Raw genomic sequence first — 20,654 nt, 5'->3', positions numbered from 1 at the left:
CTGCCCTCATCATGGGAGCCCTGGGTTTTGGAGATGGTACAGAAAAATATCCATGTTTGGGCAGCAGGCGAAATGTACCAAAAGAGTGATGTGATCTTTCCATTTAAAGTTCAGCAAATGAATTCCATCGATGGAGAATCTGTTTAAGTGAAGTGATACGATATTTCTTCTCCATTTGACAAACTGATCATTGTTTTTTTTTTTGTGGATACAGCCTGAAAAATACTATTGTTCATACTTGATGACTGAGATATTTTCCATAAAACTACAGATTTCATCGATGCGCTGAACAGCAATGATTCTGAATCTCAGAGTTTACGCCTTGAACATTTGTGTGAAATATCCCACATTGTGTACTGTCTTATAAAAGGGCAATTGCTGAAAGGCTGCTCAGGATTGGGAACAAGTTCTCCATGGAAACTTCAGAATCTTGGAAATGTCCCATTAAATCCAGTTGTCGATATCTTTGGGGTTCAATGCAGACAGAAGGAAGCAATGCTTTCTTCACTGCTCTGCAGCTGGACGGTTTGCTTCAGATGATATTGAGCAGAATGAGATGTTATACACCAAGTGCCATAATCCTCGCTTCAGCTCGCTTCTGTGTTTAATAGTGGAAGCCCAGCAGAAAGAAGGAGCCCAGATGTCAGCAGTCACAACCGGTACAAGGATGCTCCTCACTTACCTCACTTGTCTTTTGTAAAAATGTTATTATTAAATTGTCATTGTTCGTGTGATGCTTCTGAAATTGTGCATTTTGGCCTACGGGGCAATTTGCACCAAAGCTATTGTATTTAAAGGAGGCTAATTCAAACAGCACAAGGTCCCTTTTTCCAATTGCATCTCTACGTGTATGATGGAAATTCATACCAATGATGATGTTATGAATACGTGTTCACTTACTCCATTTTGAATGATTTTGTCGAAGCCCTCTTGAAATCTCAAAGTACACCAGCAGACTGAGTGAGAAAGATAATTATGGAATGGCACAACTGCCGCAATGACTGATTTAAGTTTGTTTCACTTTTTCTCATTGTACTTTCATCACCAACTGAAATGAAACACGTTGAGTTTTACTGAGGGGAAACTACATTCCACAACAGCCCTGAACGTATCAGACTGTTAGAGACAGAGGCTGATTTTCCAGTGTTAAAGATACCAAGGAATAATGGAAGAAAAAAAAGAACTTATCAAGTTGAACGGTGGAGTAAGGTCAGGTGATGAATGGCCTCCTGCTGCTTTTAATTCCTTGTTTCACACGTCTCCAAATGAAGCAGTATGAAGCATACCCGAAGTGCTCACCAGATAAGGTGTAGCAGAGATTGTGCTCAATAAACAGAGTGTAAAGGTTATTCCTGCAGTGGCAGTGATAATCCGCAGTATCCGAAAAATATGGTGATTGAAATCTCTCAACTTGGAATACTTCAGGTAGGAATTTCAACATGGTCTTTCCTTACAATACCCAGGGGGTATTGCCTGGTCAAGGAATTAAAAAGATTAAAATAAATGGAAGTAAAAAGAAAATATGAATAACTGAAGCCAAGGTTTAAAAAAAACAAATTGTACTAAGACTGAACTGTGTATTTGTTTACAGTGGGACAGTGAGTTTTGAGTAACAACATCCCCAAGTGTCCAATTCCATCTCAAATGCATTGGATAGTGGTATGTATGCAAGCGAGCGCTGTTCGGACTATTAATTCCAAACTCTCGGTTAACATCAGTACATCGTGTATTTGTCTGGAGTATCTGCTCACTGTGGGGCTGAAATAATTGCTACTCAGTTTGTCATGTTCAATAGAAGCAGCTATGATCTGTCCCTACATTCAGACAGAGAACGTAGTTGCAATAATTGCAATAAAGTCTAAGGAGCATTAATTTGGAAAATGCAACCAAAAAAGCTTATTTGAGATATCTGAGTTAATGGAAGATAGACACAGCAGATAAATCACTCCTGGCAAATTTATTGTTTTTATTTTGATGTGTCTCCTTTGGGTAGAAAAGAAAGGTTTTCAGAACAGAAAACCACAGTTCCTGGATATATTGTTTTCTAAACTAAAGAAACTCCAAGGATTTATCGTGGACCACTGTTCTTCTGATCTCGACTTACGAAATCTGTCACTGATGCCACGAGTGGAGGTTGAGAGATAGAAATTCACCACAATAGGCTGTCAGGTAACCTATCAGCCCATCATCAAAATACTATACTGGGGCAACAGAAGTGAGATCCAGCATCCACACAACCTTCAGAGTGGCGAATCCACTTGAGCGAGCTGTTGGCAAACATATGTTGATTTTGAACATCATAAACGGATGCATTGAGAAACCAGCAATGATATATTGAATCTATGGAGGAGATAGCAAGTGGGGGAAATCTATTTTGCTGAATTTGCCTTTGCCAAGAGTGTGTGTGTGGGATGTTGGTACCTTGTAGCAGTTGATGCCTGGCAGTTAAATAATATATATTTTTTATTAATTTTTGATGGTGTTAAAATTATGCTAATCCATTTGTTTTGCTTGTATTGAGTCATGGAACACAGCTCTTTACATTTGTTTTAAATATGATAAACAGTAGGGTCCAGGTTTTCTCCTTGACATATGAAAAAGGGGTTTGATCTGGCCCATGTTGGCATTACAAACCAGCCAACTGAGCTGCTGACCCTCTCCATCAGTGCACAGTACAAGGGACAGTGGACACATATTTGACTGTTGAGGTTTGGGTGTGAGAGTTAGAATGGTAATGGATTGGAGCTCACTGCTTTACGGGTACAGTGGGAGTTGATGTAAACTTGATAACTGAAAAGATGTCCTTACGAGAGCTGAGAATTAATTATAATTTGCCCTGGCATGGTGCTCTTGAGCTCTGGATGTGGAAAAGTGAATTGGATGTGCAAGACAGCGAACTCCTTAGGAAAGATGAAATGCTATATGGATTGGCATTATCCATTCCTGACCCCAATGTGCATTCCAGATTAAAGCTCGCCATTAAAGGTTTTTGAGAAAATCTACAATATAACAAGTTCGCTCAGTTCCTTTGCTGTTTGCTGGTCCAAAAAAACATAGATGGAACTTGAAAGGGGCGTGATAAGGCAATTCATTCTGGGAAGTTAATTTATCTGAAAATCGAACCAGGCAAGAAATAAATTGCAAACCCATCAAAATAAATAATGCTTTATCATCACAGGGTGTTAATGAATACAATGGAGATAAGCAAAACATTCTTTGTTGTTTCATAGAAAGTTTGCTCACACTGTGTAAAGTTTAAACCCATGGTTGAAACAGACACATGTCTTTCATAAGCCCAGCTAATAGAGGGATCGGTGTGGCATATTGGCAGTGTTCCTACCTCTGACCCAGGTTCACACTACATCCTCGAGAGGCGTTTATCAAAATCATTTAAAAGGTTGTTTGAGGTAATTAAAAACAAAGCACTGTTGATGCTCGGAATCAGAAATTGCTGGGGAAAACTCATCAGATCTGGCACCATCTATGGAGACAAAGTAGAGTTCAGAACTGTCCTGTGGAAGGGTCACTGGGCCAGAAACATTAACTTCTGCTTTCTCTCCACTGATGCTGCCAAGCCTGTTGAGTTTCACCAGTAATTTTGGGTGGAGGGAACTATATAACAGGTTGTGAACAAAGTTTAAATCACAGAGACAACTCACAGAATGCTGAGGCAGTGTATCAGCTGATCTGAGACGCGAGGTCATTCAGACATTTCAATGTAAAACTACAAATAAAGATGGTGATGTAAAGTGGAAAGGCATTGATAAGATTAAAAGTCAAAAGGGCAAGATTGTTGTTGTCACACACAGCAATCAAACTTAACTTTCACTAATTAGGGCCGTTCTTAATTAATAACAGGGTCCAGGACCTTGAACAGTTCTGAAGTAAACTTAGGCACTTTGTACCTAAGATGCATGGCTGTATTCTGATAAAAGCGATATGGAACAAAATGCAGCTGATCATGGATTTTACACACGTAATCCACACGCCTGCAATATTACAGGCACAGACCAGGCTCCGGATGGTTACATTTGTAGCTATCGACTTCCAAAATGTCAACCTAAGCCAAAAAGATTTATCCACGTTGGAGCCCATTGCACATATCTCCCAATATCGGAGAGTAGAGCTTTCCTATGAAACCTTACGGAAGCCGAAATGGCATAAAGCAAAGAAGCATTAATTTGCATGGGGAAAATGGCACCCTTTTTTGTAAAAGCGAAAATCCTCTTCGGATTTAATTCAGTTAATGAAAACTATTAATAATGTAAGTCCTTAGTAAAAGCAAAGTGGCATAAAGCTAACGTTTGAAAATTGGGGATACCTGTAATAAGAAAGCAGTTTGCTCATTAATGGAAGTTACAAATTATAGTGAAGGGGCGATCAGCCTCGCACGGATATGGGTGTTGAGATCAAAGACCACACGTTGGACAGAATTGTGGTCCTAATGGTGTTTCTAGAAATTTTTTTAAAAAGGGGCTGGCTCACGAGGCAATTTTGAGCTGAAGAAACCTTCGATAGGAAACAAAAATAGAAATTGCTGAAAAAAAACTCAGCAGGTCTGGCAGCATCTGTGGAGAAAGAAAGCAGAGTTAATGTTTTGGGTCCAGTCATGCGTCTTCAGAACAGAACCAACCTTAGATTAGACATTACGCGTTAATATGTTGGCACGCAATTGGAGGTGGTGGTGGGGGATGGGGGGGGGGGAGGGGTCAGTTTGCTCCGTTGCCCGGGGAGCTGGCTTTTATTGTAAAGTAACACGGAAAGGGCAGGTTCAATTCCCACACTGGCTGAGGTGACCAGGGAGAATTCTCCGTCTCAAGTTAACCCGTCACCTGAGGTATGGCGACCCTTAGATTAAACCATCACCAACCATCTATATCACTAATGACAAGGTAGTCCTAAAGTCCATCAGAGGCTTTCTTGGTTGCTTTGGAATATCAGCTCATTTTCTCCCTCTGCTTATTTCCAGAGTTTCCTCTTTGCAATAATGATGGGACAAGGCCAGTGCTGCAGTGCACAATAATGTGTGTCATAGATATTAGCTTGGCTGGATACGAAGTAGCTATTTACACAGATGATTAATAAATTGCGTTATAAAATGTTCTTACTCCAACAAATAAACTAGAACAACCCTTCTTAGAATTTGGACAATCAAGGAATGGGCTGGGTCGATCAAAGTTTGCAAGATATTAATCGGTCTAGGTAAATAATAGGAAAATAAGATCAACAGGTAATTAATTGTTAGCTTTGATCGGGGAATCCAGGAATCGAGATCGATTTTGTTACAGAGCAGAAAGACGGGCCAATTAAACGCGCGAAGAGCAGTAGCTGTTTGGCAGAATAGATGCAGAAGATTTGTCGAGTTTTTAAGTAAGTGCTTGATAGATGGCTTTGAGTCTGACGTTCTCCTGGCTTTTCAGACAAAGGCAGCTTTCAGAAGTTAGGCTACAGATCAGCCACCATCATCTTGAATGGATAACAAAAATTTCAACTTATGGAGGAGTTGTTTTCTTAAGACAAGGAGAGAAAGATTCCTAAAAGTCATAAGGGTCAACTTGTTTTTTTAAGCAGGCAGTGTGGAATGAACTTCTAGAGGAGGTGAGGATGCAGGTAGAGTCGCAAGAAAGGTATTTGAATAAGTACATGAAAAGGAAAGATGAGGAGGGATATGGACCAAGTACAGACAAGTGAAACGAGTTCAGTTGGGATTATGGCCAGATGGACTGCTTGGACCGAAGGGTCTGTCTTTATGTTATGTCAATCAACGAAGATTGACAAGGATGTTGGATGAATTGGAGGGTTTGAGCTAGACGGAGTGGTTGAATAGGCTGGGGATGTTTTCTCTGGAATGTAGGAAGCTGAGGGATGACTTTATAGAGGTTCACAAAATCATGAGGGGCATGGATAGGCTAAACAGACAAGGTTGTTCTCTAGCAGGGCAAGGGAATCTAGAGCTAGACGGCATAAGTTTAAGTTGATTGGAGTAAGATTTAAAAGGGAACTAAGAGGCAACTTTTTCACGCACAGGACAGTGTGTATATGGAATGAGCTACCAAAAGAAATGGGGGAGGCTAGATCAATTGCAGCATTTATAAGGCATCTGGATGGGTATACGAATAGAAAGGGTTTGGAGGGTTAAGGCTGAAACGCTGGCAAATGGGACACAGATATCTGGCTGGCATGCACAAGTTGGACTGAAAGGTCTACTTCTGCGCTGTTTGACTTCAGGAGTAGGTTTGAGTGGCGCAGAGGAACACAAGGGCCTGTTGTGTTCATATCAAATTTATTGAATCCAATCAGTCTCAGCCTGGCAGAGGGATGAGAGGGATGACTCTCAGCCCTCAATCGGACTGTTGCAGGATCTTTACTGAAGGCGTGCCACACTGCCAAAGGAATAGTACTGAAGGAGTGCTGCACTGTCAGGTATGGTCAGTACTGAGGGAGTGTTGCACTGTCAGAGAGTCGGCATTGAGGGAGTGCTGACCTGATGGATGCTGAGGACTGAGTGAGTGCCATACTGTCAGAGGGTCAATACAGAGGGAGTGCCGCACTGTCAGGTGATTAGGACAGATGGCGAACCGCACTGTCCATTGGTCAGTACTGAGGGAATGCCTCACTGTCGGAGGGTCGGGACTGAGGGGATGCCGCACTGAAAGTCAAAAATGAGGGAATTCCACACTGTCAGGAGTCAAAACTGAGGGACTGTTGCACTGTCAAAGTGTCAGTACTGAGGGAGCGCTGCACTGTTGAATGGTCAGTAATGAGGGAATACTGTACTGCCAAATGGTCAGTACTGAGGGAGAGCCGTGTTGTCGAAGGATCAGTATGGAGTGAGTGTGGCACTGTCAAAGGGACAGTACTGAGACTGCCGTACTGTCAGAGGGTCAGTATTGACAGATTGCTGCACTGTTGAGGGTTATTACTAAGCGAATGTTGTACTATCAGATGGTCAGTTTGGAAGGAGTATAGTACTATCGAAGATTCAGTACTGATAGAGTGCTGCACTGTCGGATAGTGTTTACCGAGTGAGTGCTGCACTGTCGGAGCGTCAGTACTGAGGGTGTGCCGCACTCTATGGGGGTCTGATTGACAGTGTACTGCACTATAGTTTGGTGAGTTTTGAGGGAGCATTGCAGTGTCAGAGAGTCAGCACTGAGAGAGTGCCACACTGTCAGAGGGTCAGTACAGAGGGACTACTGCACTGTCAGAGTTTCAGTAGTGAGGGAGAGCCACACAGTTGAACGGTTAGCACTGTGGAAATACTGTACTGTCAAATGATCAGTACTCAGGGAATGCTACTCAATCAGAGATTTAGAATTGAGGGTTCCTTATTCTGGATGAAGGGCTTTTACGTGAAAATAGATTCTCCTGCTCCTCGGATGCTTCCTGACCAGCTGTGATTTTCCAGCACCACCCTATCACTCTGATTTCCTGGACCTGCAGGCCTCACTTTCTCCAGAGGCACTGCTGCACTATCAGAGGAGGAGTACTGAGGGAGTGTTGAACTCTCATGGTGCCAGTATTGAGCAAATACTGTACTGTCAGATAGTATGGAGAGAATGGACCACTATCAGAGGGTCAGTACTGACAGGGTGCTGCATTGTTGTTCACTGAATACTGAGCGAGTGCAGCACTGTCAGAGGATTAGTAATCAGGGAGTGCCGCTCTATCAGGGGGTCAGTACCGCGGGAGTCTCACACGTTCAAACGTCCAGTACTGAAGAAGTGTTGCACTGTCAGGAGGTCAGTACTGAGAGGTTGCCACACTGTTGTAAGGTGAGTACTGAGTGCTGCACATATGAGTGTCTATTCTGAACACTGCACTGTTAGAATACTGCACAGTAGGAGGGTTAGTACTGAGGAAATTCCACATTGTCAGATTGTCATTACTGAGGGAGTGCCACACTGTTGGAGGGTCAGTACTGAAGTTGTGCTGCACTATCAAAGAGTCAGTACTGAGGAAATGCCGCACTGTCAAATGGTCAGTACTGAGTGAGCCCCCCTCTGTTAGGGGTTCAGTATGGAGGGATACTGTACTGTCAGATGGGCAGTACTGAGGCAGTGCTGCACTGTCTGAGGAGCAATATTGAGGGAATGCCACACTGTTGGAGGGTCAATATTGAGGGAGTGCTGCAACATTGGAGAGTCAATTCTGAGAGAGTGCCACACTCTCGGAGGGCCAGTACTGAGGGATTGCTGCATTTACGGAAGGTCAGTGCTGAGCAGTGCTGCAGTGTTGATGAATTTGTAAACCCATGCAGAAACAGTGAGCAAAAGCTGTTGATTGTTTGCCTCAATAGTGTATCAGGAACTTTGACTTTGAAGTTAACAATTCCTGCCACTGCTCCTAATCAGGGTTAATCCCCAATTCATCGTGTCTGTCCGGTCTTCGATTCTTGTCCCGGACGTATGTGTTTTTTTTTAGCAACAGCTCTTTTTGATGTTACAGAGTTCTTGAAGACTGAAGGGAATTTACCCCAGAATCAGGGCAAATGCTGTCACTGGGTGAGAGAGTCAAGCGTTACCTGACGTTTGCTTCAGGGATCTTCGAGTGCATTGGCTTCGCTGGTGCCATCTTTGGCTGGGCCTCGCTGGTCTTTGTGTTGAAGGAGGAGGGCTATTTCTATAATCTCTGTACCTCGTCGCACAATGTCAGCGAACCTGGAGGCAGTAATGGCACAGGTAAGGCTATCCCTGGGGAGTCAATGCCTACTGGCATTATCATGAGATTATTTCATCCAGATTAGGCCATTCAGCCCATCGGTCTAATCTGATATTCAAACATGGCCAATAAGTTTCTCAACCCCAGGCTCCTGCTTTCTTTCAGTAACCTTTGATTCCCTTGCAACTCAAGAACATATCTGTCTCAGTCTTAAGTGCACTCAATCATCTGGCCTCCAGAGCCTTCTGTGACAATGAATTCATTGATTCACGACTTTCTGTCTGAAGAACTGCCTCCTTATCTCCATTCCAAAAGGTCTTCCCTTTGCTCTAAAGCCGTGTCCTCGGGTCCTAGTCTCTCCTACCAATGGAAACGCCTTCCCAATATCTGTGCTGTCGAGGCTGCTCAGTATTCAATCAGATCCCACCCACTCCCCAACCCCCAACCCCCACCCCCACTCCCTCATCCTTCCAACCTCCATCAAGTGTAGGATCAGAATTCTCAAACGCTTCTCATTTGTTAAGCCTTTCAATTCCTGGGACCATGCTTGTGAACCTCCTCTGAACCCGCTCCAGGGTCAGTACATCCTTCCTGATATATAGGGTTCCAACCTGCGCACCATGCTATCTCAGATACCTCACTCTGACCTCAGAGTCACTCTCTTTCTCGGTTTCATAGTGGACTGTTACCTCCAAGATGAACGTTTTGCCCTCATCTTTACCATGGCTTCATTCATGGACAGTTTCACCACCCTCCCTGGTGGCTACATCTTTGATCGCTTTGGCACCATGCCGGCTCAGTTCATGGCCATGTGAGTACTTTGGGCACTCTTTGTTGTGGGTCGGTCCCCTGTGTGGGCCCCGTGCAAGTGAGAGAGAGGAACTGGTCAGAGGGGAAACAGAGATGGAGGAAGAGACCGTGAGGGGTGGGCGGGATACATTAAATTTGAATAGGAGTGGGGATACAAGGGGATGGGTGGAGTGGAATACGGAGCATTAAGTGGGATGGGTGCAGGCGAGGGATGGAGCCAGAGATGGAAGGGCAGCAGGAGGAGCAAATATTGAATGAAGCCGGAGGAGGGGAGAAGGGCCACAGTCTGAGAATTCAAAACTGGCCATTCGGACGAGATGCTAGAAAACAAGTATCAGTGGAGATGGAGGTGAATGAATTATGTGTTTCTCTCTTTGTATAAACCTTTTTCAGATCTATGTACACCACGGGAACACTGCTGATCGCCTTCTCTACAGCTGGTGAGTATTCCAGGATTTCCCTGGTAATGGATAGGGAAATTTTTACATTCCAGGGCAATTCACTGACTTCTTGCAGACACAAACAGAGCGGCAAATGACAGCTTCCAATTCTAAATTGAGTTACAAAGTGAATATCCTCAAGGTCCTGTGCAACATTAGGTTAATTGGCATCAAGTCGGGTGGCCTAGGCATAGCAACATAGCCATTTGACACTGTTCTGCTCTTCAGTCAAATCGTGGATGAACCGTGCTTCCCTGAAAAAAACCTTCCTTTGGCTCAAATCCTTTGCTGAACAGAAAATTATCTCTCAGATATAAAATTAACAACTCATCCAGCATCCACTGCTGTTTGTGGAAGAGAATTCCAAACCTCTCCAAGCCTTTGTGTGTCAAAGTGCTTCCTAACATCTCTCCTCAACGCTCTGACCCTCGTTCTCAGAATATTAGACTCGGACTCGGATTATGTAACTGGATTAATAATCCAGGATGGAGCCCTAGACTGGTTAACGTTCTATCTGGTGTGTGGTAATGCATTAGTTATATATTTTTTCTGACTATGTATAAAAAGTTCAGACAGTGATTATGTTATTGATCTCTTGTTCCAGACTACACCAGGGCAGCTGTTATTCTAGAACATAAGAAATCTTGAGCCAGAAGCACGAAGAGGCCATTCAGACCCTTACTCCTGTTCTGGCATTCAATACAATCATGGCTGATCTCATCTCGGCCTCAACTCTACTTTCCTTCATAACCATTTGTTCAATGGCTAAGTCAAAATCTGTAAACCTCCGCCCTAAATTTACTAAACGTCCCAACATCCACTGCACTCTGTGGAGCTCACTCCACAGATTCATGACACATTGGGAGAAGTAATTCCTCCACATCTCTGATTTAAATGTGCACATATCAAAAAGTGTGGTGCTGGAACAGCACAGCAACTCAGACAGTATCCGAGGAGGAGTAGAATTCAAGCAACAGGAAAAGATGCCCTTAACGTCGATTCCCCTTTTCCTCAGATGCTGCCTGACCGTCTGTGCTTCTCCAGCACCACACTTCTTGTCTCGGATCTCACTTTCTCCTAGTTGATAAAATCTTCTAATCCCTTAGCCTAAAACGATGGCCCCTCGTTTGAGATTGTCCAACATGAGGGAATATCCTCTGTACAGCTACTTTGTCAATCAGGATCTTACAAACATCAACTGGATCTCTCCTCATTCTTCTAAACTTCAGAGAGTATTAGCCAAAACTGCTCAATATTTTCTCATCCCCTCATCTCTGGAATCAGTCCAGTGAACCTCCTCCGAACCGCCTCCAAAGCAACTGCATCCCTCACCAAGCGAGTATCCTGGATTAATTATCCAGCATGCCATACGTTGCTGGTTAAATTCCTGGAATTACGTTTGAAGGATTCTATAGCATAACTGTTATGTCTGTGAGGCATTCCTCCACAACTCGAAAGTCTTCTGGCTACGTGACTGTAACAATAAACCAGAAGATTGCTTTAACACAGTTACATTGTTAAACTAATAATTCCCTATATAGCAGTATAATGGTTTAATAGTGAACTAATTAGCTAAGTGTGTGGGTGCAGGATTGTTCCTCGATTTATAATCTAAGATTCTCTAGCAGTATTGTTTTATTTCAGTGTTAAGTCAACACATGATGGTACGGTTTCTACACTACTGGATTACTAATGCAGGATAACTCACTATATTATTGATGCATGATTTAAGGGATGGGACTGTCATGTTTGTGTTACTGGAATAGTAAACTCAGTAGAGCACACACAAGGTGCATAACTAGTTTAAGGAGCAGGGCTGCTGCAGTTAACTAATAAACTTAAACAATAGCCCCAGCTGTGGTTGGGCAGTCATTGTGCCCCTGATATTACTCAGTGCAGCTCAGTTAGGTGGTTTGCTATGCAGCGTATGGGTCACTTCCCACAACAGCAGGAGTTAGTCTGAAGAACGCTCCTTCTCGACCTCTCCCCTCGTCTGAGGCACGGGTAACTCAGATTAAACTGCCTCCTCTCTCTGTCTCTCTAATGAGAAAGCATCCCTGCGTTTCCTTTAATTTTTGTAAGCTTGTCCAGACAACCATGATGGAAGCCTACATGTTTGAAATGCCAGAATTGAAAGTGACTTACTCTGATGCATGGAGTAACAGAGCGTGACACTGTCAAATGGTGTGTACTGATGGATACACTCTGAGGAAATATTGTTGGGTGCAGAAGCTGCCATCACGAGGGCAACAAGACCAGGAGAGAGAGCTAACCCCAGTTTCCCAGCATCCAATTCACTTCTAACACCATCCTAACCAAAGCCACACACCAAATCGGCACTGCATCCATCCATCACCAATTTACTGCTGTGTTCCTCCAAGCACCAACGTACCAAGGCTCTTTCGACAAGATCTTTCCAGATAGTTCAACACTTCCATCCTAAGGAACAAGGGCAGCAGTTAGATGGGAAAACCACGCCCTGCAAATTGCCATGCAAGCTACACACCTTCCGGACAAGGGAACACATTGCCTTTCTTTCACTGGCACTGAGTCCATACTGTGGAACCTCTTTTACATCAGCATCAATGGTATACCTACGGCGTAAAGACTCTAGGGATGAAGGAGGATGTTTACCATTGAAATAATTCCACAGAGGCCTGTATCCCATCACCATGTCTGCCTTTATTTGTGGAAGTCCTTGACTTTAGAATAAGTTACCAGAGGAATCAGGAATCATTTTCTTTTATTCACACATCAGATGAGGGTGTTGTTGGCTAAGCCAGCATTTATTTCTCATGCATATTGGTCAAGATGGCATTTGAAAGTTAACCATTTATGAGTTTGGAGTCACATGTAGGTCAGGCCATGTAAGGATGGCAGTTTCCTGCCATAACGTACAATAGTGAACCTGATGGGTTTTTCCAACATTGGATTAAAGGTCATCATTAAATTCTTAATTCCAGAATTTTTATTGAATTTAAGTGGCACCATTTGCCGAGATCGGATTTTAACTTGGGTCCACATAGCATTCCCTGGCTCTCTGCATTAACTGTCCAGTGACAATTCCATTTCGCCTACTTTGATTTTTTTTTTAATCTGTCAGCCAGGGCTCACTGACTGGAGCAGACTAACAGACTAGTCAGGGATCTCAGATTCTCGGAGGTCCAGCCAGCTGATCTCATTAAAATCGCTACAACTGCCACCCTCTCAAGGGCAAGTAATTGTGAGTTATAAATGCTGGCTCCGTGGAGAAACAATATCACAGCTAACAGAGAGGATTTTTCTGATAATGCTCCTGATGTGACTGCAGTGAGTGCAATTCATATAAACTATTGTCCTTGTTCCGAAGGGTCTTGTTACAGTGAGATGCTCAAAGGTGTCACACACTTTGTTTCTGACATGTTCCTCTCATCTCTGTCCACAGCGTCTGCCGTGCTGCTATTCCCTGCCGCCTGCCTACTCGCTGTGGGAGGAGGGACCTTCTACATCTCCAACATGCAGGTAGTGTTTAATAATGTGGATCAGAACAGAACGGGGCAGTGAGTAGCGTGGTACTGTGTCGTTTCCAGAGTTTATTTCTGTCAGCGTCCGTGCTGCTGTGTGAAAGGCCGGACCGGGCAGGAGTGCCTTGTTGTTGGGGTATCAGTATCGAGAGAGAACTGAACTGCCTTAGAATGAGCAATAAGGTAAAACCTAAGCTGATAGAGGGGCGCCAATGATGGGCGGAGCACACTGGGAAGTAACGCAACACTGTTTGGATACTCCTTCAATCCAGAGAGTGCAGAAAAAAGGCCACTCAGTGCATGTAGTCTGCACCAATTCTCTGAGTATCCCACATCTTCAGGCTATGGGAGTAAACCAGAGCACCCGGAGGAAACCCAAGCAGGCACGGGGTGAATTGCTAACTCCACTCAGCCAAATGGCTGAGGTTGAAATTAAAAACTGGGTCCCGAGCGCTGTGGGGCAGTGATGCTAACCACTGAGCCACCTGTCTGCTACACCCACTCCTGCTCTGAATAGAGAGAAAATGGGAGACGTCAGGAGGACAGAGTGTAATCCATTCACACAATCCATTCCAACATTGGGGTATGGGGGTGGGGGGGGTTCCATTTATGTTTCTGAATCTGTGGTCAACTAATCTTTTTGCTGCTCGAAACTACCGCTGTTGTGCCACGTGACATTCATCTGTCCATCACCGTCCTTACGCATTGGCTGCAGCCCTATCTGTAACCACTCAGGGTCTCCCAATTTCTACACCACCCCGCCGCTCCAGCCCCACCCCCCCCAAACCACCCCCCCCCCCCCAACCACTTCTAGGTAGATACTCAGCATTCAGTAGAGTGAATGTCCCAAACTCGACCTCGATAATGAATTCTGCAGATTCACAGCCTACTGACAGAACAAATTCATCCTCATTGCTATCTTAAATGTGTAACCTCTTCTTCTGAGATTTTTCCCTCTGGTCTGAGACTCTCCCACACGACAAAACAAACTTTCCATATCTCCTCTTCAAGTCCCTTAGGTCTCCAGTATGTTTCAATATGGTCGCATCGCATTCTTCTAAATTCCAACAACCTTATGAACAGAGGCCAATCCATCATATAAACCGAATTTCCATCCATTAACTCCATCTACACTTCCCACTGCCTCAGGAAAGCAGCCAACATCATCAAAGACCCCGAGTATGCTCTCTTACGTTCTCTTCCATTCGGCAGAAGATATAAAAGTTTGAAATCACTTAACAAAAGATTCAAGAACAGCTTCTTTTCTACTATTGTCAGACTTTCAAACATACCTCTCATATATTAGATTTGATCTCTCTCTGCATCTTCTCTGCAGCTGCAACACTATATTCTGGATTCTCTTCTATTACCCTCATGTTCTATATAAGCAATTATTTGCCTGGTCAGCACACAAAACAATACTTTTCACTGTATCTCGGTACATGTGACAACAATCGAATCAAATAAAGTAATTACAGGCCCGACCTACTCAAATTCTCCTCATAAGACTCTATATTAAGGTTAAACCTTCTGTAGACTTTCTTGTGCCAGGACATCGTTGCTTAGATAAGGGGACCAATTGTGTTCACAAATTTAGCTGTGATCTAATTAGTGCATTGCATTGTTGTAGCAAGACATGCTTAATTTTTAGGCTTCTTTCTCTTTGAAATAACGGCCAACTTGCCATTTTCCTTCCCTATGACACACTGAAATTTTTCACCAGTGTTTTGTAATTCACGGACAAGTACTATCTTTGTTCTACACCTCTCAGAGGTCTTTCTCCATTTCAATAATAATTCACTCCTCTGTTCTCCGGCCAAACTGCAAAACCTCACATTTATCTCCACGTTGTATTTCTTCCAATCTTTGTCCCACTCAGTCATGCGAAAAATAAAAATTGAGGTTCGCGTTAGCTTGTCAAAGGCTTCCATTTTCTCCCATTGATCGTTCATTGTCACAGGAAAGTGAATGGCATGGAAGACCTTCTGTTTCACTTGTTACAGGTTTTATTTTATATTGCTCTAACACTGCAAATAATGCAACTGGGGGGTCTAATGAGTTCCTGCTCTCTTTGGGCCACAGAAAGTGGGAGTGATGCAGACAGAGACCGTCCATCCTACAATCCAAGTTCCACAGATTGTTGATTTTTTTTGTGTGTGGCTGATTCCTAGGTTGGAAATCTGTTTGGAGATCGACGATCCACAGTGATCACTTTGTACAATGGAGCCTTCGCTTCCTCATCCTGTGCATTTCTGCTCGTTAAAGTGAGTCATATGAGGACCAGTTAATACAGTCATAAAGTCAGGCAGATATGCAGCATGGAAACAGACCCTTCGGTCCAAATCGTCCATGCCAACCAGATATCTTAAAGTGGTTACATTTGCCAGCACTGGACCATATCCCCCTAAACCCTTCCTCTTCATATATCCATCCAGATGCCTTTCAAATGCTATAACGGAATGAAACAGGGATGATGATTCAGATTGTAGTCTGCTTTTTCTCACCAAGCACATGAAGTCTGTTTAACTTGAAAGAACACAGAAAAGATATACAAGGATGTTGCCAGGGTCAGAGGTTTTGAGCTACAGGGAGAGGCTGAATGGGTTGAAACTGTTTTCCCTGTAATGTCGGAGGCTGAGGGGTGACTTTATAGAAGTTAAGAAAATCATTAGGGGAATGGATAGGGTCAATAATCAAGGTATTTTTCCCCCCAAGGTAGGGAAGTCCAAAACTAGAGGGCACAGATTTAAGGTAAGCTTTAAAAGGTCTCTAAGGGCAACTTATTCATGCAGAGGGTCGGTGTGGGTACGGAATGAACTGCCAGAGGAAATAGTGGAAGCATTTAAAAGGCATCTGGATGGGTATATGGATAGGAAGGGTTTCAAGGGATAAGGGCCAAATGCTGGCAAATGGAATTAACTCAGTTTAGGATATCTGGTCGGCATGGACAAGTTAGAATGAAGGGTCTACTTCCATGCTGTATAACTCGAAAAGTAGGTCTGGATGGTGCAGAGCATCTTAATGGCTTGATGTGTTAGTATCTAAGTTACCCTGGATCGAATTAGTCCCAGCATCTCAGAAGGATGACCCTCAACACTCTATTTGATAGAGAAGGAGGGAATCAGGAATAAGGACACAGTGTGTTGAGTCGGAGTGGAAAGTGGTGCGAATGTGGGGAGAGAAGACAGGAAGATAGCTGGACAAAGGAGGTGAGCGGGAGATTGGGGAACCGCAAAGTTAAACACAAGGACAGCGTGCGAAGTAAAAACAAAGTACTGGGTGCATGTACATTCAGTGAGAGGAAAGGAGAGGTAAAAAAAAGGTTGAAATGGAGAGAAACGGAAGATGAGAAAGACTGAATAGAGATGGCACATTATGCAAAGTTCGGGAGATGAGGAGGTTGAACAAATTTGGAGGCAGAGATAGTGAGGAAAGATCAGGAAGGAAGTATGAACAAATATAAGAGAGCATGGGAAGAAGCATGGGTTAGATTGGGGTGGGGGTCAGAGAGTTGGAGAGGACGTTGGATTGAAGTGAGAGGCAGCGTGGGTACATATGTGATAGAGATTGGTGAAGAGAAAGAGAGAATGACACAGTGGTTGGAGGTGGGTCAAAGGTGAACAAGAAAGACGGGATAACCTGAAATGGAGGATGGGTAATGTTGACGTGGTCAGTCAGGCTGAGTGGATTTTAACTGCCTTCTCTTGTTTTATTTCTTTTCCCTCATAATACCCTAGGTTTTGTACCAAGCTGGTTTCTCAGTGAGATCTATTTTCTTGTTCATCAGCTCAATGAGCATTGTCCACGTGCTGCGTGTCTTATTCCTCCTCCCCCGGAAAAATATCCCTTATCCTCTACCAGAGGATTACACATACGGGTAAGAAAGAGTGGGCGTTTAAATTAGAGGCTAGAATAAAATTGGATGCTTGGGATTGTAGATTAATTGTAGAATAACGTGAAATTGGAATATGTTAAACACTGGGAACTACAGGAGAAATGCAAGTGGTTTTTAAATACAATAATCGATATCCAGTCACAGTTATGTGTTTGACAACTGTAATACCAGAGAGCCAGACATAGAACTGAAGCACTGGACGTAATTTCCATTTATTTTAATTCGTAACAAGACTCAGTTATGGAGGGGAGGCGGTTGGGGGTGGGGGGAGTCTATTCGATAGGCCAGTGGGATGGAATGTATGGAGTAACATGTGATATGTGTGATACATTGGAATCTAATCGAGGCTTCACCTGACTTGAATAAAGAATAACGGATACGCCAGAATGAAAAGTATGAGAGACTGAAAAAAAAATCAATGAAGTAGTATACCGTCCAGCAGATGAATTGGAGACTAAAATTACGTTGGGAGGTAGATTATGATCTCATCAACTAAAGCACACAAGAATGAGTTAAGTACTGGAACCAATAAGGGATATTGAGCATTGTGTGGGATGAACAATTACATGTTAAGTAATATATATAGAGAGGACTGGAGTATAAGGATACAGAGGTTATGCTGCAGTTATACAAACCTTGGTTAGACCCCACATGGAACAATGTGAACAGATCTAGGCACTAAACCACAGGAAAGTTAAGCTGACCTTGGAGGAGTACACTGTAGGCTTACAGAAATAATACATAGAGTTTAAGGGTTAAGTTATGGGGAGAGACTGTACAAATTTGGTCTGTTTTCACTCGAATTTTGAAGGTTAAGGTGTGATCTCCTTGAAGTCTTCAAGAGATTAACATGGAAGATAAAGCTAAACCATTTCCACTGCTTGGAGATTTTGGAATGGTGGCACAGTCAGATAATGAGGGCCAGCGCATTAAGGAGAGATGTTAGGAAGCACAGTGAAATGTTTGCAACTCTCCTCCACAAACACCAATGGATGTTGCATCAGATGTTCAAGGAAAATCTGAGTTCAATAATTGTTTTAGTTAAGCAAACATGTGAAGGAAATTGGGCAACAGGCAAGTTTTTGGACTGAGGCTAAAAATCAGCCATGGTTCCACTGAATGGTGGAACTGTCCCCAGGGGCTGAATGGCCTCCTCCTGTTCCTATGTTTATGATTCCTATCAGAATAGATTTGCAGACTGTAAATGGCGTGTCTAGATGGGGGGCAGATTTCAAAAGTTTCGTTGCACGCCAGAATACAATCATTGGATTCCTGTCTGGTATCTAAGTAAGGAGCTGGACAACACAATGGAGTGAAAAGTTTTTGAAATGAATGCCATCCTGGGATATGTCTGTTTAATAAGTATCCAATGTCAATTCCATGTAGAATGAAGACAAAATGCACCAGTGGCTGGTTACGGGATACCTTCTAATCACAAGATTTGGGCTGGTTATGTCAGTAACTAAAGTTCACAGTTTCAAACATTGTCAGCGAGGGAGCTTGGAGAGACATGAGGAGAAGCTTCTTTACTCAGAGAGTGGGAGAGTGCTGTCTGGGAGAGTGGTGGAGGCAGATTCCATGGGAGGGCTTAATAGAGAGCTGGATATACATTTGAACTACCAGAGGAAGTAGTGGAGGCTGTTATAAATACAGTATTTAAAAAGCATCGGGATGCGTATATGAATAGGAAGGGTTTAGATGGATATGGGCCAAGTGCTGACAAATTGGGCAAGATTACGTTAGGATATTTGTCCGAAATTGACAAGTTGGACCGACGGGTTTGTTTTCATGCTGTGTATCTCTATGACTCTAAACTAAAGACACATAGTAACTGCTGGTCTCTCCACTCACAACCATATCCTTGAAAGTAATATTTATCGGAGCATAGATAGAAAAAAATTAGTTACAGTATAAATTATCGTCCTCAGACATTCCAGATATTATTTCTAGATAACATATGCTGAGCATTTTTATAGATTTAGCGTAGAATCTAATGTAAGGCCTACGTTAAAAATTGCAATACTTTAAAGTGGACCTATAGTCGAAATGCATTCAAAGCTCGTGCTTATGCACATCTCAATAACAGATATTTCAGTATAGTCCCATATGACTGCTTCATTGTTTAAGACAGACAACTGGTGGCAATAAGGCAGTACATATTTCCATGGTCATTGGACTTGAAATGTTAATTATTTTTTCTTTTCACAGATACTGCCAGACCCGCTGAGTTCCTCCAGCTCTTACTATGTTTGTTTGCCTCAGATCCCCGGTTCATATTTTTCTTTCATTCTCATATCAATCTCAGCTAGTCCATGCATTGTTCCTGCAGTGTTGACATCATTCTACATCACAAAGATGTTGCCCAGCCATCTGATCTATCTGACCCCTAAAATGCATTGGATGCATTGGTGATCATTTTCGGACGTTCTGTAGATTCAGGATCAGTTCCTGCGGATTTGAGAATGGCTAATGTTGTCCCACTTTTTAAGAAAGGAGGGTCAGAGAAAATGGAGAATTATAGACCAATTAGTCTGACCTCAATGGTGAGAAAAATGCTGGAGTCAATTATAAAGGACAAAATTACGATGCATCTGGATAGCAGTAACAGGATAGGTCAGAGTTAGCATGTATTTATGAAGGGGAAATCATGTCTGACTAATCTTCTGGAGTTTTTTGAGGATGTAACACTGAAGATGGGCAAGGGAGATCCAGTGGATGTAGTATACCTAGATTTTCAGAAAGCCTTTGATAAAGTCCCACATAGGAGGTTAGTGAGCAAAATTAGGGCACATGGTATTAGGGGCAAAATACTGACATGAATTGAAATTGGTTAGCTGACAGGAAACAAAGAGTGATAAATGGCTTCCTTTCGGAATGGCAGGCAGTGACCAGCGGTGTGCAACAAGGATCAGTGCTGGGACTGCAGCTTTTTACAATGTACATTAATGATATAGATGAAGGTATTAAAAGTAATGTTTGCAAATTTGCTGATAGCACAAAGTTGGGTGGCAGGGTGAAATGTGAGGAGGATGTTAGGAGACTACAGGGTGACCTGGACAGGCTAGGTGAGTGGCCAGATACATGGCAGATGCAATTTAATGTGGATAAATGTGTGGTTATCCACTTTGGTGGCAAGAACAGAAGGCAGATTACTACCTAAATGGAGTCAAGGTAGGTAAAGGGGCAGTACAACGAGATCTAGGTGTTCTTGTACATCAGTCAATGAAAGCGAGCATGCAAATACAGCAGGAAGTGAAGAAAACTAATAGCATGATGGACTTCATAACAAGAGGAATTGAGTATAGCAGCAAAGAGGGCCTTCTGCAGCTGTATTGGGACTTGGTG

General features: G+C 43.1%; 1 protein-coding gene across 1 annotated transcript in view; it reads left to right on the top strand.

The window, feature by feature from the left end:
- Window positions 1-8,491: 8,491 nt before the first annotated feature.
- Window positions 8,492-20,654, top strand: part of LOC132834512 (equilibrative nucleobase transporter 1-like) — a 36,098-nt gene continuing 23,935 nt past the window's right edge. The window contains exons 1-6 of the mRNA XM_060853436.1: window positions 8,492-8,681; window positions 9,340-9,472; window positions 9,865-9,911; window positions 13,336-13,412; window positions 15,586-15,678; window positions 17,152-17,291. Coding sequence (XP_060709419.1) covers window positions 8,492-8,681; window positions 9,340-9,472; window positions 9,865-9,911; window positions 13,336-13,412; window positions 15,586-15,678; window positions 17,152-17,291 — 680 coding nt within the window. The remainder of the gene's footprint in view (window positions 8,682-9,339; window positions 9,473-9,864; window positions 9,912-13,335; window positions 13,413-15,585; window positions 15,679-17,151; window positions 17,292-20,654) is intronic.

This window comes from Hemiscyllium ocellatum, chromosome 40, assembly GCF_020745735.1.
Source record: "Hemiscyllium ocellatum isolate sHemOce1 chromosome 40, sHemOce1.pat.X.cur, whole genome shotgun sequence".
NCBI lineage: Eukaryota > Metazoa > Chordata > Chondrichthyes > Orectolobiformes > Hemiscylliidae > Hemiscyllium > Hemiscyllium ocellatum.
Note: the sequence above shows the minus strand (reverse complement) of the source record. Positions and strands in the feature narration are given on the sequence as shown.